An 18,166-nucleotide genomic window follows, 5' to 3' on the forward strand; every position below is an offset into this window, starting at 1 on the left:
ATCTATTAGACCTTTTAAGAGTGCTAAGTCCAGCAGACAGCTGGGTGGTAACCTGGAGCTGGTCAGTATCCTGCCAAATACCACAGTGAGACCTGTTGCTGCTCTGGGGAGAGTGGGCTTACATTCTTTGCCAGAAAGCAACCTCAGAGACCATGTCTTCATGCAAAAATAAAATGCAGGTCTGCATCTTTCTGAGTGTTTTGGTGGCCTCTCTTTCTGGGGTCTAGGTTGCAATCTTACCTATTCAAACATTTTTCCTCTGCTAAAGCTAGTTATCACATGAGGGAGGATATCATAACGAGCAGACCACTTTCTTCAAGCTTCTGTAATTAATGTTTCTTGAGTTTGGCTTGCATTCCTGCTTGTAGGCTTTATAATGCTTCCTTTTGTTGTATATGTAATGAAAAACACGAACTGTGCAAGCTGCTCTCAGAGTGCATCATGTACATCTTGCCATAATTTTGTATTGGGCCTACATCACATCTAAGCAACACTGTTGAGGCTGTTACATACTCAGGAGGGACCTTCTCAATACTGGGTACTCCTGTTAGACATGGAGCAAGGTTTGGTATGTTCCATGGAAGTGCACAGCACACTTGGACACCTAGGAGACTGGGAGGACAAGGCTGTACTTACAAAAGGCACACTGGGCAAATGTTCCTCAACACCTTAACTGTATTAATTACACCAGTGATCAGCTCTGTCTCCTCACTGGAAAGAACATATGAACTCCATGGGGATGTTTTATTCTCCTTTGATCTTTTTGACTGGTGCTGGGGCCTTGGTCACTCCTTGTTACGTGACCATCTGCGATACAATTAGTATTTGACTTGAAAAATCAGAAATATGTGACCTAAAGTGATTAACGTCGTCCATAGAGCACTGTTGAGCTGTGGCACTACAGTGCTGTATTCTTACTCTGAGCAGACCAGTAGCAGTGGGAGGCTGTTGGCAGTTGAGCAAGGACATAGTTCTTGGCCAAATCAAGATTCAGGAATGCATCTCACGTTTGCAGGAGCCTGTACCTGCTGTCAGCAAAGTTCATGTCAAGATGTAACAGTTGCTTTTGAATCCTCCTTACTTGTAGCCAGTTTAGCAGGAGCAGAGGTTGCAGATCTACTACAGCATTATCAGTAGGATGCTGCTTGTACTGCTTCATTTATCACTTCACTAAACTGACTCTGATTTCAACAGGAAGGTGCTATTGCAGAGGGAGAGGGCAGGTCTTAGAAGTCTTAGTTTTCCCTTCAAAGAAAATAGGAAAAATACTGAACACTCAGTAGGGTAGCCATTTTGATGTGCTTGCCATGAGACTGGATTTCCCACACAAGGTACTTATTTGCAAGATGTGTGAAATGAGTTAACAGCTTTTAATGGCCCCTTTGTCACCCTGTGGTTGGAATGGGGCACCTCCACTTGGTTCACGTTACTGGAGTTGACAGGAGCTGCACATGATCACGTTCTCTTTTTCTGCTTTCTGCGGTGGGTACCAACATATGGCAGAGCCTGGCGTGAGCCCTCATGTTAATGCAAGCAACTTGGCAGCAAGCACTCCCCCAGTCTTCCTGAGATTGCTGTGTGCCAGGTAGCCAGAGCTTTGCCTGCAAGCAGGGCTTTGCTTGCCTTGTTTTCAGAGAAGGTGCCAGATCCTGTGAGCTGTGCTTACTGCCAGGCCAGCAGCGAGTGAGAAGGACACCCAGTAAAGCATCAACAATAAATTTTCAAGTAGAAAAATAAACAAAAGTTATGAACTGGGAGAGAGAAGTATGAAGTGCAATCTCAGGCATACTTCTCCCCTGAGCCTGTGTAGCTCAGCCACAGTGTTGGGGCCCTGCAGAAGTCTGTGGGGCTGTTTCAGGTAGGAGGGCTTTGAAATTCTTGATTGGAAAGAGAGGAATTTACCTAATCTTTTCAAAAAAAGGATGTTCCCTGGAAATATGATGCTAACTATGTGGAGAAGATGCAGATTTTTTTTTAGCTGCATGTCACTATATAATTCACAAGAAGGTGCCACCAGATGGCACCCAAATCTGATGGGCTCCCAGGATTGAGAGTCTGTGATGTTCCCGTGCCCAGCATTTTAAGTAAAACTCTGGTAATGCCTAGTCTTGTGATATATCAATTAGTATACCATTCCCTCAAAACAAAGAACAAAAAAAAAAGAAAACTAATATCTAACTGTCCTGGAAACAGCTTTTTATTTGTAAGTAATGCAGAAAGTGGTGTTCAAGGATCATCCTACTGTGGAAGGATGAAAAGCTGACAGCTCCCTCACTGTCTGGGCAGTGCCTGTCTGTAAGAGACCACAGCAGGGTAATTAAGCACAGCACGGATTATCTTACCTATCCCAAGCATACCCGTCCCTTAGCACACTGGCCTCAGTCCAGTACCATACATGTTATTCAACCAATAGATCATCGAATGTTGTTCAAGGCTCTAGTCTTGCATCTCTGCATCCAGTGAAAGATACCTAAATAAAAATAATATCGGATTTGGGGATCACAGTGTGGGTAACTGAAGGTTGTTTCAAAACAATCCGCAGCGCTTTGCAAGGCTTTCCCTGACTGCAGAAATCCTGCCAGCACACTCTCAGGGCACAGACTTTACAGCCTGCAGTACAGCTTTAGAATCCTCTGTATATGTTTTCTACTTACTCTGTATGTTTGGACAGTCCCTGAAGCTGTGTTTGTGTAACACCTCCTGTGATAACTTTTTGAGGTCCTAGCTGCTGCTCAAGTTTTATGATAGGAACCAGTGAGCCTTAGGCAAAGTGTTTGGAGAGCTTCACACTCCTGAGATCGTTTGTTTGGAAACAGGATGGTAAATGTGTTTGCTCTTGTGGAGCACCTCAGCAATGCTTGTACAACTCTTTGTTAATCAAGTCAAATACAACTAATCATACATGTGCTAGTATGGTTTGCGAGTATTTGCTAATCATACATTTGAAGGAATCCAGGACCCCTGTTAGGGCACATGGGCAAATGAATAGAAAGTGTTCTGACAAACCTAACCTGGCCTCTTTTCTTTCTGTTTGTGTTTTCAGATCTGCCCCCTCCAGCAACAAGAGAGAGGCCCCCAGGCTGTAAGACGGTGTTTGTTGGAGGACTGCCAGAAAATGGGACTGAGCAGATCATTATGGAAGTGTTTGAACAGTGTGGAGAAGTCATAGCTATTCGGAAGAGTAAGAAGAATTTCTGTCATATCCGCTTTGCTGAGGAATTCATGGTGGACAAAGCACTTTATCTTTCTGGTAGGTGTATTTTTGTCTTATCCGGTTGGCTTTCTGGGCTGCAAGTGCACGTTGCCAGCTCATGTTGATCTTGTCAACCAACACCCCCAGGTTCTTCTCATCAGGGCTGCTCTCAATCCATTCTCCACCCAGCCTGTGTTTGGGCTTGGGATTGCCCAAATTTTTTTTGATTCACCTCCCTGTCTATCTAGCCCATATTTTAACAGCCTCTCTCTGAGAATCACCTCCAGAGTTCCACTTCCAGAGTCACTCTGTGCACTAAGCTCTTCAATAAACTCTTCTGTTCAGGGACTTGCTGGCCTTGTGGGAGTTGCAGGTGGGTCCTGCTAGGTTTATGGAGCCTGAGATACTGCCCTGTGCGAGCCACCTGTCTTACCTGAATGCTGTTGTCATCACCACCAGGCTATCGCATCAGGCTGGGCTCCAGCACTGACAAGAAGGACACTGGGCGCCTGCATGTGGATTTTGCACAGGCTCGGGATGACCTGTATGAGTGGGAATGTAAGCAGCGGATGCTGGCAAGAGAGGAGCGCCATCGTAGGAGGCTGGAAGAGGAACGCTTCTGTCCGCCCTCCCCGCCTCCTGTCGTCCATTACTCTGACCACGAGTGCAGCATCATTGCTGAGAAACTAAAAGGTAGGTGGTTCCGTGGGCATGCACGTGTCTGCACGGGTACTGAGGTAGGGAGTTGTATTCTCCAGTGGTATTCTTACTGAACTGAGGTGGTGGTGTAGTTTTGTAACTTTCCTCGTGCTTCACATTGTATGTTAAAAGTTTACACAAAGAACAGCTGGTGGTGATTACTTATAATATTAAGGAAATAGAAAATATAGGGGGAAAAATGCTGTTGGACTGTTATAGAGATGGATTTAAAAATCTCATCACTTATATTCTGGAAGAGGTGGCATAGACTTCCCTTTTTTGACCCTGTAACAGCTAATACAAGGATGTGTGCTGCTGGACTTTTTTTGTTTTAATATCAAGAATACATCTCTTTCTCCCCATCTGCAGTTGTGACAGCTGCCACATTTGTTGTGTATTTCTTTATCATCTACCCTCATCTAATTTACTGGCTCTATGATGATCCTGATTTTTTAGTGTTTAATATAAATTAATTAACTGCCTGGGCGGAAGTTTTTATTTGTTGGTCTTTACTAGAATATGAATTTTGGCAGTGAGACAGGATGGATAATACTTTTTTTTTTTTTGCTTTCCCAAGAAAGACCATTCAAACTGAGCCCTCAGGCTGCACACAAGCTGCTCAGTGTTGCCTGTGGCTTCTGAGTATAAACAGAAGATTCTTATAAGCCTTATTGCACCAGTGCGTCTCCTGTGCCTAGCTCTCAGCTCTGTGCCATGAGCTGCTCTCCCAGCTATCTCTTTTTCAGAATTGTCTTTTTGTAAAAACGAAGGTATATTTTAGTACAATGGTTTCTTCCAAAATTTATTTATGTTAAAATGACTGGCCTAAGTCCCAAGACCTTTTATGAAGCCTAAACCAAATCTGTAGCCTGACTCTTCCAGTGAGAGAATATTTGCTGTCATGAAAGAATATGTCTAAATAGGCATATGGAGTTTTCCAGTAGGTTGTTAGCAGTTAATTTTCTCCTCTTTTTGTGCCTCGAAAGACAGTTTGCTGTCAGCTTGGTATTAGACTTGCATTCCTTTGTGTAGTCTTGTGTTTGGATAATACTGTGCTTTCAAGAATCCAGATTTGCCACTATAAGACGACCTTTGAAAGAGAGTAGTTCAGTGACATCAGGGCAAGGATCTGAAATCTATACAGGCAAACTTGCACTTCCATGGTCTAAAGATGTCCTTTCTTGCTGCAGATGACACAAAGTTCTCAGAAGCTGTACAGACCTTGCTAACCTGGATAGAGCGTGGAGAAGTGAACAGAAGGACTGCGAACAACTTCTACTCTATGATTCAGTCAGCCAACAGCCACATTCGCAGACTGGTAAATGAGAAGGCAGCTCATGAGAAGGAGATGGAAGAAGCTAAAGAGAAATTCAAACTTGCTCTCTCAGGGATTCTGGTTCAGTGTGAGTAGTATTTTTGCACTGAATGTTGGTTGTCTGTTGTTGTAGAGAAGACACTTAATTTCTAGAGTCTGGTGAGGTCATACTGAAAAAGTTCCAGGAAAAAGAAATGGCAATCCTTTTTACTCAGCTACAGTTAATTTATAAGCATATGTCATTAACTAATCAGAACTTTGTTGTGGAACTTTTCATTGACGTCAGAGTCCACATCCTGGGGGAGGAGAGCATGAATTCCTAATTTTTTTCCTCTTTTAATTATAGTCTATTAGAAATTCTATCATCTTTTCAACATTGCACTTCTGTATACAGACAAGGTAAGTTCCTGGTAATCTGATGCCTCAGCGAAATGTACAGGATTTATTCACCAAAGGTAGGATGCAGTAGAGTGTTCTCAACACTCTGTTCTCAGTCACAATGTAAGAAGTTAGTCTAAACGTGTTGTAGAGTAGAATTTTGAACCTGGGTCTTTCAAGTCCCAGTACTTTATTAAATCATGAAATCAAGGAAGAGTCATTGGGTCTGTTCCAGAATGTGATTTATAACAGTTCCTCAAATCACTCATTGCCTCTTACACATCCCTTCTTTAAGTAAGTCTGATTATTTTAAGAGTACTTTTTCCATAACTGTACTAAGTCTCCTTGAGCCCCTTGGCTAGCATATGAACAGTATTAATTTTGGTTTTATATTCAGTAATTTTGGCTGTTACTTATCTGACACTTGATTTTTATTTTATTTTTTTTTTTTAATTCTGTAAAAAATATGGGCATGTGGTCCAGAAGACAATACAGTAAGCACTGCACAGTAAGTAGTAATAGACAGCAGCATGCAACTCATCTCTACAAAACAGCTAGTGGTATCTGAGACACTTTCAGATTTATTAGTTAATCTAAATAGCAGAGAGATAATTTTATTTCATTAGAGTTATGCCTACTACAAGATTACATTTGTGGGGGGAAAAAAACAGCTAGGTGTGCTTTCTGCTGTTGGGTGAATTCTCATCCTAAGAGAGGCACTTCATATTTCCAAAATACCTCTGCAACTTTTTTAGAAAAATATTTTAGAAGGAAACCTAAGGAAACAAAATATTTTAGGAGGAAACCTAAGGAAACAAAAAAGTTGATGGCTGATGGATTGGATGCAGTGCTCAGGCTGGTGCAGTGTTCTTTAGGACTGGACCCCTTGGGCGAAAGAACATCCAAAGTGCTAGCTTTCACAGTTGTGAGAGGAAATGTTAGAGAGCGCATGCTACCTAGGTGTATCTGTTGCACTCACAAGCAGTGTTGCTCAGTGTGTTTGAGTGTTTTGTTTTTTTTCAGTGCAACATCTGCCTTCATTTTTTCCACTTGAGTGCAGATGAAGTTTTCCCAGTTGATCGTGGCCTGGTGAAGTCCATACTTTCCTTTCCAGGCACAGAGTCCTGAGCATGGCTTCAGCACAGTACAGTGTTATGACAAAAGGTTAGCCAAACCACCTGCCTGATTCCACTCTTTTACTCCTTTACTCCTTTGTTCGCCCTCTCTGGATGATATTCTGGCCTGATTTGACTGCTGATTTGATACTACAGTCGAGCAGATAGTGGCCGTGTACCATTCTGCCTCCAAACAAAAGGCTTGGGACCATTTCACGAAAGCTCAGCGTAAGAACATCAGCGTGTGGTGCAAACAAGCAGAGGTTGGTAATTTTCTATTGTGTTAGATTCTGCAGCCAGTCTCTTTCATGTCAGGATATTGATTTTATGTTTGCACAATGCTCACATGGGTAATGACGTCTTAATTCACAGTGTAAGATGGGAATTACTCAGTCGTCTCTTGTGTTGCAGGTAATAAATTTGCTCATTGTACTTCTGATACTAGAAGCAATATATTGATCTGTATGCCAATTGCAGTTGTGCACAATAATAATAAATATAGATCTGTTTTCTACTGTTTTTAATGTTAAAGCAAGAAGTATTTCTAGAGAGATACTAAAGAAAACAAGTATCATCACTGAGATCAGCTTTTTTCATGTTTTTCTTGAAAGATTTGAGAGATTGAAATAATTGCAGCTGGACAGTCTTGAAAACTCGAGGCAAGTTGTTCTCATATTCATATATTTATGTCATGCAGCAACATTGTTAGTGAAAAAAGGATTTAAAAATGGTGGCAAGGGTGGGGATAATGGAAGAAGGAATGTTATTCAAACTGCTGTTCCTGCAAGAGGAAGAATAGTCTTCAGTCCCTTATTTGATCTTCTGTGATTCAGATACAACATCAGAAAAAATAAACCTAAGATAAAGAAAGATTGTCTCTGCAAAGTGATGATTTTGTCAGATATTTTTCCTGGAGTCTGAGATGAAATATGTGCTGCCTTCTGTCACCTGTGTAGTAGGGATGTCCCGTTGCTTGGCTGCACCTGGCAGTGGAGCACATCTTGATGCTCTGTGTCCGGCCTGAGGAAGGCTGGAGGAGATTGTTATGCTCCTGGGAATGTGGAGGGCTTCCAAGAGGAACAGAAGAGCCCCATGGTAGGTTAGAGCTCTTCTTCCATAGAATCTCATTTTTGTGTTCCTTCCTAAGAAAGGTTAATGCTCAAAGTGGTAACCGAAGTGTTGTCACCTTGGGGTATGAATAGTTTTAAAAGAAAAAGCAAGAAGTTGTATTTTCCTTGCTCATTAACCTTTTTAAGTTGGATGAGACTTGAATCAGTTTTTACTTCTGGCAGCACACAGATGTCTTCTAAGTGGCAGGAAAAAGCATACGACAACAAAACAAAAACCTGCTATGAAAATTACCTGCCTTTTAAAGTAACCCTGCTGTGTTTAGATAGTAATTTTTTATTCACTATGAAAACGCCAGCAATTTAGAGATGATGTTGTCATTTATGTTTCGAAAATTTGGCAAAGCATATGCTTTCTCATCTCAGCATAACCTTAAGATGATTTACAGCCCAGTTGGTTTCCAGTGTTCTCCAAACCGAGCTGAGAAGAATATCAGCCTGAATGCATGAGGTAGCGTCCTTGGCTGAGGGACTTGGGAATTGGATGTTTAGCACTATTGTCTAAGTGTTCCCATGACAGATGTGTAAATAGGTGATGGTGTCTTGTCTCCATACACTGCTGAGTAGTCAGGTTTGGGTGAGAAATCCTAGTCTGCTTGATGGCTTTGGATTTTCTTCTTTCTTTGTTTTGGTTTTGTTGCTTGGAAAACAAAGGTTGCTGACTGCTGGACCTCATTGCATGACTTCTCAGTGCCCTGTGCAGTCATTAGTGGATTTATCCTCTTGAGATGGGGATAGGAGAGGTAGTGGATGAAGAAGCGTTTGCCTGATGTTGCCCAATAATTCTCTGGAAGACCAGATGTTTTGACTGCCTGTTGTGGATCAGACTCAGTATTTCTAGCAGTATTTTCTCAATATTTCTAGTTTGTCTGTATAGATCAGGTAGAACTGAAAGTCTGGAGACACTTCATGACACCCACCCCAGTGCAGGCCGTGGTAAAAGATGTGCATTTTGAAGTGTTTGTTTATTCACAGTAAAAAGAACTCAAATATATAAGCAGTAAAATAGCAATTAAAGAGGAAGGATAGCTTTTTAACCACAGCTTCTTGTTCAGTTGGTCTTTCAGTGTGACGTTGAAATCCTGTTCTGCAATGTTGTGGTGTCTGTCGCAGAGGTCTCTTCTGGTGGAGCACCAAGCCAGAGAGCACATAAATTCTACTCAGATCCCAGGAGCATGTCAGTCTAGGCATGTAGCTTTCTGCAGGACACTTGTGCACCTTTCATGCACTTTGGATCATGCTGATTGTTGTAGAACAGAACTCATATGTTGATTTCTTTCAGGCATTTGAAGGTTAGGCTGTACTAAAGTCCTCTGTGTGGTTAGAGCACCCCAGTGCTATGTAGAGTGTTCGGAGGGATATGGAAGGAACGACTTCCATCATCACTTCTTTACTGATAATGTTCAGAACAGGAAAGAAATGGCACACAAATATTTTAAATATTTTTTAAAATACTCCGTTTTTTGTATTAAAAAGCTACAGTATTAAATGAGTTTGCTGATCATGTTAGGTAGCTACAACTCCACAAGAACACCATAGTTACCAGCCATGACCTGTGATAGCTCCAGAGCTGTTCTGTAGCTTATCACCAGATCCTCATGAAGTCTTAAACCCGTCTCAGACCTGTGTGGATCTGCCTGGCCTTGTTTCAGCATAAAGCAAAACAGCTTTGATTAAACCACCTCTGAAAATGTTACTCTGTGTTTTCAGTCTTAACTGCATTAAGATCACATCTTTTTTTAACTAAGCCTGTAATAATGAGCGTCTAAGGAGAAAGCTTTTATTTTCTAAAGGACGATAATTTCTGTGAAAGATGTGTGTTTACTCTAGGGCATGTGAAAGAAGTAGATGAGTGTATACTTTCATATAGGACAGATTTTGCAGGGTTGCTTTGGTGAAATGGTGCTTAATCCAGCACTCTCAGGTGCAAGTGCAAAGCACTTGTGACATACATCATCCTTATTTTCTAGTGAAGTCAAATTTAATATTTAATAACCATTGATATTCCAATTTATATGTAATATTAGCAACAGAAGAAGTGCATCAAGTATCTGATTAAACCTCTACACATATCCCATCTGCGCATGCATAAATAAACGATAGATCTGAGCTAAGAACATGATTTGTCTGCCAAGCAGAAACATGATAAAGTTTTCTATTTGGGTTCTGTTTATTTCTGTTAGGAACATTCCTATGACTTCTAAGATTTGTCTTCCACACTACTCATGCACTGTGGGTAGTACAGAATTAGTGACACAATATCTTCTCTGTACACTCTCCTTACAAGACTATAACACCGTAGAAATTGTATACTAAAGGAGAATTGTTTGGGGATGTGGACATATCCATCACCTTGCTGCTCTTCACTCATCATCATATGGGATGTTGGGAGAATGAATTATGATAATTTTCAGTAAGGTCGAGCAATCATTTATTTATTTATGTGGATGGAGATCAGGAAATTCATAACAATGAGACTGATCAGTGGAAAAGATCACAGCCTTTATTTGCTTGGAGGGTAAGCAGCAACTGTGTAACAATTCCTTGGTTATTAAAAGGAGTGTATTAAAGAAAGTAGCTCACTGAACAGACTAAGTTTTTGTAGGAGAGAGGCTCTTTAAAAGGAAGTGCACTTAAGCAGCCAGTGTTTGAGCAATGGGATTGGGCTTGATTCTTTTCCCCTGCTTGGCACCAGGGAAACCACAGTTGCACTGCTCTGTCTGGCTTTGCCCCCCTCTCTTGTCTCCAGCCGCCCATATGAGAAAGATGACAGTGAATCAGTGGCAGCCCAGCAGGTATCTGCCAGGATGTTGAGGGAGCTGGGCTTTTGTAACCTGGGGAAGAAGAAGCTGAAGGGCCACCACCAGCAGCTTTCCACTATTTAAAGTGGAATGGCCTGAAGCTGCAACAACGGACAGTTCAGGATGGATATCAGGAGACAGTTCTTCACCCAGAGGTGGTCGGGGACTGGGACAGGCTCCCCAGGGAAGTGAGTGGTCCTGGCACTGAGCCTGCTGGAGTTCATGAAGCATTTGGACAACACTTGATCTGGGATTGCAGGGAGCACTTCTTTGAACAGGGCAGGGATTAATTTAGATACTTTGGGAGGGACTGTTTACAGCATAAATCTTCCTGTGATTCTGTGTTTTTCTGATGTATTGAGTTCCTTATTACAAACTGAGAAAACAAGTTTATTCCAAAAAAGCCAGAAGTCATCTTTCACCGTAAAGATATTTTAACATCAAACTTAAATTTGTTCTAGGCAAAGTTGACAAGTTGGTGGTAACTGTTTATATAGAAGTCATTTGTGACGGTGGGGTAGGTATGTGCAGGCCGCCTTTCAGGATAGCTGCAACCTGAGAAAAATCTAAATATCTGTAGAGCTGGATAATATCCCACTTTGGTAAAAACAAAAAACAAACAAAAACAAACAAACAAACAAACAAAAAACTGGTGATTGATCCTCCACAATGACTGTTTTCCTGGGAATTTTGCATCTGTGAACCTCCCCATGAGACTGCACTTCTGAGACTTCCTTTCCAAATCCCACTTAGTCAATCCTTTCTTAGCAGATGTAAAGGAGGAGCTAATGTTTTGGTTTATACCAAAAAAAAAAGATAGTTGGAGAGTCTTGATTCAGGTTATGGCTCCTCTTTGAGCCCTAGCACTTCTGTTTTGTGCTTGCCTGAGATTGCTTACCGTGACTGGGGTGGGAGTGCTCTCTCCATTTGGAGTGGTCTTTTGTTCCAAGGTAAGTTCTCCTAGTGCGAAGAAGCAGTGAGACCAGTGGTGAGGCCTCTTGCAGAGACGCTTGCTACTAGGCTCAGCTTTCTTTCCCTTATCAGAGTCTTTTCTTGAAGGAAAGTGGACCCCTAATATGCATCTTCTTGCTACAGCTTTTGTTGGAATTAATCCTGTGGGTGATAGCATCAGAGGAAAGCCCAGGGCAGGCAGCAGGTGTTTTGGAACTGCAGCCAGCCCTGTCCCTCCTGCTTTGGTCTGCCTTGTTCTTACCCTCTTCCCATTGCAGTCTCCAAGGTATCCACACACCCAAACTGAAAGGATGTGCATTTCACCTGTTGGCTGAGCTTGATTGAGCTGTGTTTGGTGCTAGCAAGCAGAGTTTTTGAAAGCTTCAGGCCATTAGAGTAAAATCTGCAAAGAGCTGAACATTGATTTTATTTCAAAAGTAGGTCTTCTGTGTCTTTTCTCCTACAGCTGTTTCTGGGATGTGTAATCTGAGTGAAGTTTGGGTAAGCTGACATCAGGTAGGGAGACTTGGCCAGCTGTGCTAGCCTCTAGTGAGTATTTTTGGCACCTCTGTTGTCTTGAATACTGGCCATCGCTTTCTGAATATCTCTTGTGCTGCCTTTGTGCAGGGGGGTAAGTCTGGCTAAGTATTTCCCTGTATTGCCAACAGGGCAGTGTGGGTCTGTGCAGTTCTCTCCAGCCTGAGTAGGGGACAGAGCTGAGGGATGGGTGAGTTTGGCTGGCTCTGCCTGGACAAGGTGAAAGACATGGAAAGGACCCGTGAGCAGGAGCTGGGGTCTCTCAGAGGACACTGTCGCAGTTCCTTTCTGATCCCTAAGGTGGAACAAGGCTGCGACAGAGGAGAGAGGATCTCAGCAACTGCAGGGGGAGTCACTGTGGTGCAGGCTGAGCCCTGGTAGTTGGCACAGATGCAGAAGGGGGAGAAGCTTCGAAGCTCACCAGGGTTGATATGAGTTAGGAGGTGGCTGGGCAGTGTCTGGCCTCTATCTGTGTACTTGCAATTCCCTCGTCTAACTGGCACGATCTCCATCTCAGGTAGGTTTTGTTGTAGCCACCCGGCTGTGTGGAGCAGGCACGCAGCACAGAGGAACAGAGTGAGGCAGTGCTGTGGATCACAGCTATGATCACACTGCAGCATGGCAAGGTTCATGGCACCGGGCACCGTGCAGGCCAGTGCTCGGGAAGGTGCAGAGTACGTTGTATGGCAGGAGAAAGAAATGCCAGGGAGGTGTGTCAGGTTGCATACTATGTATGTGAGGAGGGGATGTCACTAGTTGCAGGAGAGTTGTACAGATGTCAAGCAGGGCATGTGGGGAACAAAGTTCAGCAAGAAAGAACCCTGCAGACAAGGCAAGTTGCCTGCTCTGGGGTGAAGAATAGAAGGAAGATGGAGGAATCAGTAATGCCAGTAGTGCCGACAGATTGACTCATGCTAGACATCGTTCTAGATTTAGTAGTCAGTGCCAAAAATTTCTATCGTTTCCCTTTTCTTGTATCATGGAGTTGCAGTTTGCAGACTTAGATTTCAGCATTTCTGTATCCATCTGGTTGGTTCCTTATAATCTGTATTGAAAAAAACCTGCTTTCTGAACCTTAGGAAATCCGTAACATTCATAATGATGAACTAATGGGTATTCGAAGAGAGGAGGAAATGGAAATGTCTGATGAAGAAATAGAAGATCCATCAGAGATGAAAGAAACAGAAGAATCAGGTAAAATCACTTTTTGCAGCTCTTACATAAAACACATGTCTCTTCAGTGGAGTCTATTATTAGCCTCACCCAGATCTGACTGTTTATCTGCTGCTGAGGTTTAAAATTTTGCGTACAGTCTCTCTAATATGTGTTCTGCCTTGTATTAACCTCGTCAAACTTGTGTGTATTCATGCAAATTCTGAAGGACAAAGAAAAGGTCATAACACTGTGACAGTGCCAGGACTTTAGAAGAAACTAAGAAACCTGCTGTAGGCAAGTGTGGTATTGATGGACTTCAGTATTTAAGCAGTGGGTTTTATAGCTATTTATGTTCGTATCAGATGCTTTACCTTGGCTATTACTGCTGTTCTTCCAAACCCCTGATGTCTTTTTGAATTTGCTGCTATATGTTCTGTTGCAGCAAACCCTACAATCATAGATATAAAACATACAAAATGCTCTTCCTTTTGCATTTGAAGGTTATGTTATGAGAGAGAGCAGAGGGCTGTTTCTCCTAGCCAGCTGTTATTTTACATCGTTTATCGTGGCTCCATTTGGTGCCTGGCTTCTCATTCATTCCTTTCACGTAGATTTTGCATTATCATAATGCTCGAAATACCTGTCACTTCTTGATTGTTTCTTGTCATATCCTGCTTAGTTGAGGTGAAGCAGCAAGGTAACGGCTGCAGATATGTACATGAAATATTAGAATATTTGATATTTTCTACTAAGGAGTTGTTCTTTGTCCAGAGCAGCTTCTTTCCTAAAGAGACATCAGGAACAGTGATTGCGATAAATTTATTTTGTTTATTTGGGTTTGTAACTGGTAGCTGTGAGCCACAGAGCTGTCTACACACTGTGGGGAGAGCACATCGTGACTTCTTGTCCCCAACTCTGCTTTTTTCTCCAGCACTGGTGTCACAGGTGGAAGCCCTAAAAGAAGAAAATGACAGCCTGCGCTGGCAGCTGGATGCCTACCGGAATGAGGTGGAACTGCTGAAGCAGGAGCATGGCAAAGCAAGCAGGGATGAAGACACAACCAAAGAGCAGCAGCTGAAACTTCTCCAGCAGGCTCTGCAAGGAATGCAGCAGGTGGGCCTAGCTTTTTCTATAGCTGTGGCCTTGCTAGAAAGGCAAAGGGGCTGTCATGCAAAGCATGGGCACAAACAAAAGCATTTTGTTAACTTCAGTGGTAAATGAGAGCAACTTTCTGTCATTTCTGGTATTGCCAAAAAATAAAACAAAAATCTCAAAACAGTGATTCGAAATGAGCTGATAACAGTTGCATGAAAACAATCCATAGTTATGGATTCCTTGTGTGCTGTTTGCCTGACCACATTGTGACTTTTGAAATATTGAGTCTGTGCCTACCTTCCCTCGTAACCCTGTAAATCCTGCCTGCAAGCATGAACAACACGGGGAAATCCAAAGCTTGGTTTATTGCCATTTCTAAAGTTTACTGGATTTTCATTCTCTCAGAAACCGTAGGACGTGTTGTTCTTTGCTGTTTTCCTTATCTAAGTATCAAGTGTTTTGGGTCCCTATACACCTTAACAGTTTTGTCTCACGTATTAAGCCAGACAGATAACCAAAACACAGAGTTCAGCTAATAGTTCAGTTAAGCACGTTATTAAAATTAGAACTTGAAGAGATATTGTGAAGGTTGGGATTGTTTACTGGATGCACCTGTGGTAGGAACTAATTGCATTGGCATTTGTAACATTGGAGGTGGCAGAAGCTTTCTTTGGTCACTGTCAGCTATCCATGTGGGAGGAAATGGCAGGGGCTGCAGGACATAATAGATTTTCCTTTGTGCAGGTGTCAGGGAATTAAGGCTTCTCTAGGTACCACTGCCAGGATAAGTAATCATTCTGGAAGAGCACTCTGGAGGACCTACCCTGAGGAAAAAAGATGTTTGTTGTAAATATTAGCAAATAGTGTTTTATTACAAATAATTTTATATTTTTTTTTCTAGATGAGATAGTACTTTTCTGAGCTTGAAAGAAAGGATTAACTGAAATACCTATGTCTGTATCCTGGTTTGACCTTGGAAGGCTGCTAACCTAAAGACTTAGGCATATTAGTGTTTAATCTTCTCTCATCCTGGTGCCATGATCTTGCCCATCTCTGAAAGGCCCAGTGGTAGTAGCAGTTTTCTGAGAATCATTTTCTTCTAGCTCTGTTGGGGAATCAATCATTTTTTTTCCTCTGTTGCCCCTATCAGATTCTTGGTTTGTTCAGTAAGGTCTTTGTACTCATGTGCGTTCAATACAGACACATTCGAGACTACAAGTTTGTTCTCAGAGCAGACCATTGTATCCACAACCACAGCCTGGTTATCCTTGATAGGAAAATCATTCTGCTCATCTCTGAGATGCGGTTTGTGATTCACTACACCATCTTTCTTCTTAGCTTTGCGTGTCAAGGGAGTGCACGATGTGTTGTGGCAGCTGCTGCAAGCATGCTGAACTGCTGGACTGATGTCGAGTGTGGGAGCACTCATCACATTTTTCTGCTATGCTGAATTGTGCAAATAATAGCACAAATTTTATTAACAGTCATGCTTTTTGTGTATGCTAATAAGCAAAGAAATTGCTTGGGTATAGAAAAGATTTCTTCTTTTTGTGTACCTAACCTTTTAATTGTTACAAATATGATCTGTCAGGTCTGCATGGAAGAGTGTTTATTCATTTTATATTCTTTAAATAATAGGAGGTGAAAGGCTATGAACTGTGTTTAACTTTTCTTTTCCAGCATCTTTTGAAAGTACAAGATGAATACAAAAAGAGAGAAGCTGAGCTAGAAAAAGTGAGAGAAGACAAACTAAAGATAGAAACATTGCTAGAAACCCTTAAGGAGCAGGTATGTGACTTCCCAGTCCTTCCTTATTCTCAGTAGTAAATGCAGTCCTTGGATTTCATGGCCTATGGCAGGTGCAGGGAAAAGCAGAGTGTAGGAGATGCCTAGACCTGACTTAGAAGCAGTCTTTAGAAAGCTGGAAAAACTTTCTGCTTAATTGGAGGTTGCGTATTAGTAGTGAACTTGCTGATTGATCCATAAAATAGCGAGAGAATCAACAGAAGCAACTATATAAACAAAAGACTGACTTTCATTTTGTAGGGTACAGTGGTATTGTAGCTGAAATGTTTTTTTATGCAAACTAAATTTTAAAAGATAAGAAAAAAACCTCAATTATCAAACATCAATATTAGAGACATGTTTTGATCTGACCTTCATAAAACACCAATGAATTTAAAGTTTTTGTCAGTGTTATAATATTCTTATACTTGCTGCATTTATTCTGAACATAAATGCATACTGTTTATTCTCAGGTATGATCCATTCTGTATTTTGTGGGCCCACATGTGAATCTAACCTTTTTGGATCCTCTCCTCTGTAGCATGGACTCAATTATATGTGTACCTACAGAATAGATGAGAAACATTCCAAGGCACTTCTCGTTAAGGACCGTAGAGCCAAGTGCTAGGTCCTTCTCTGAATTTCTATCTTTTGCCCCACCATTCGGTGCCATGAGCTAGGGAATATAATAAATACTTGTCTTTCCATTAATTAAAACAGAGTTTGAATACCAGTAACCTTCAGTGCAGGAGCTTTGGTGACTTTTTGTATCAAAGAACAAAAATAACAGACTGTCATCAGTAATCTTTCCTTTTTCTTAAACTCTGTGTAGCAAAGCACAGTAGATGAAGAGGACAAGGAGAGAGATGCTATTGATGGCCAAGGGAATGTAAGTCTAAGTTTCTTTTCTGCTGCTTTAGTCAGAGTATTTTACTGAGGGAACTAGTGACACCTCATTGTAAATTGAGCAATCGTTTAGCATTTGATTTCTTCTGAAGTGTACAAGCATAGTACATATGGACTGTCTATGTATGTACAAATGAAACAAGTTAAACTATCCATAGCAGCTTCTAGATGGAAGAGCAGTAGGTATTTCCAATGCTCTGGTGTAGAAATGGGCTTTTGTGTGCAAGGTAATTTTTTGCATTGTCTTTTCAACTAGTCTTTCCAAGAGAAAGGAGGCCATGCATTTTCAGTATGACATTACTGGCTGAATTACAGTTCCTATATCAATCGGAAGCTAGCTTTGTTTCCACAAAGTGCACACCATTACTTTCTCCTGCAGAAGCAAATTATAGCCTGTTTAGGCTAGGACTGCGCAGTTTCAGTTCTGTGTAATTCACAATTGCTCTAGAGTAAGAAGCTAATCAAATCCGAGGAGCCATTTAATTCTATCTTTGTTATTGGCTCATGTCCAGTTCATTTTACTAGTGACTGAAGGCTATTTCCAATTATAGCTGCCTGTATCTCTCAGACCACTGGAATTCAGGCTATAATTTAGGAATAAAAGTCAGTCATGCTTTTAGTGCAAAAAACAAGTATTTGCTTCATGTGTAGTCTTACATTTATTTGGGGGATAATAAATTATGCAAAATTCTGTTTGATTTCAGTACCACAAACTCAAGTCAAGGACAGTCTGATCCCAAATCCTTTGCATCCAATAGGCGCTTGCTTAATCATACTGCCACTGTTAAGGCATTTGAAAAATGAACATCTGTGTCTCAATTAGTCACTGCAAGACTTCCTTTCTAGTCTTTTTGTTTGACTGGTTGAGGAGTTTGTTTGTTTTTGTGTTTTTAAGGCTCTTGCAGAGTAGACATCATACCAGTGAAACAGGGACAATGAAAGTGCATGTTATGGCATCTTACTTTTACTTTATGGGCTTTAATCTAGTTTGGTAGCTCAGACACGCAGTTTCCAACAGCAAAATGAACATCAGTGTGTTTTGTTGGAAGCATTTTGCGGAATAAACAATAGATAAAGCAATGCAGTGACTCACAGAAACAGGAAGACAA

At 41.6% G+C, this 18,166-nt stretch overlaps 1 protein-coding gene across 2 annotated transcripts in view; it reads left to right on the top strand.

Annotated features, from left to right (window-relative positions):
* The window catches only part of ENOX2 (ecto-NOX disulfide-thiol exchanger 2), a 43,230-nt gene that overhangs the window by 18,609 nt on the left and 6,455 nt on the right, over nucleotides 1-18,166 (top strand). For both annotated transcript variants that reach the window (XM_082770698.1, XM_082770699.1), the window contains exons 5-12: nucleotides 3,044-3,250; nucleotides 3,653-3,886; nucleotides 5,083-5,295; nucleotides 6,857-6,963; nucleotides 13,196-13,310; nucleotides 14,203-14,384; nucleotides 16,047-16,154; nucleotides 16,984-17,040. In XM_082770698.1, coding sequence (XP_082626824.1) covers nucleotides 3,044-3,250; nucleotides 3,653-3,886; nucleotides 5,083-5,295; nucleotides 6,857-6,963; nucleotides 13,196-13,310; nucleotides 14,203-14,384; nucleotides 16,047-16,154; nucleotides 16,984-17,040 — 1,223 coding nt within the window. The remainder of the gene's footprint in view (nucleotides 1-3,043; nucleotides 3,251-3,652; nucleotides 3,887-5,082; nucleotides 5,296-6,856; nucleotides 6,964-13,195; nucleotides 13,311-14,202; nucleotides 14,385-16,046; nucleotides 16,155-16,983; nucleotides 17,041-18,166) is intronic.

The sequence above is a fragment of the Aythya marila genome (assembly GCF_965140915.1).
Source record: "Aythya marila genome assembly, chromosome: 13".
Taxonomy (NCBI): domain Eukaryota; kingdom Metazoa; phylum Chordata; class Aves; order Anseriformes; family Anatidae; genus Aythya; species Aythya marila.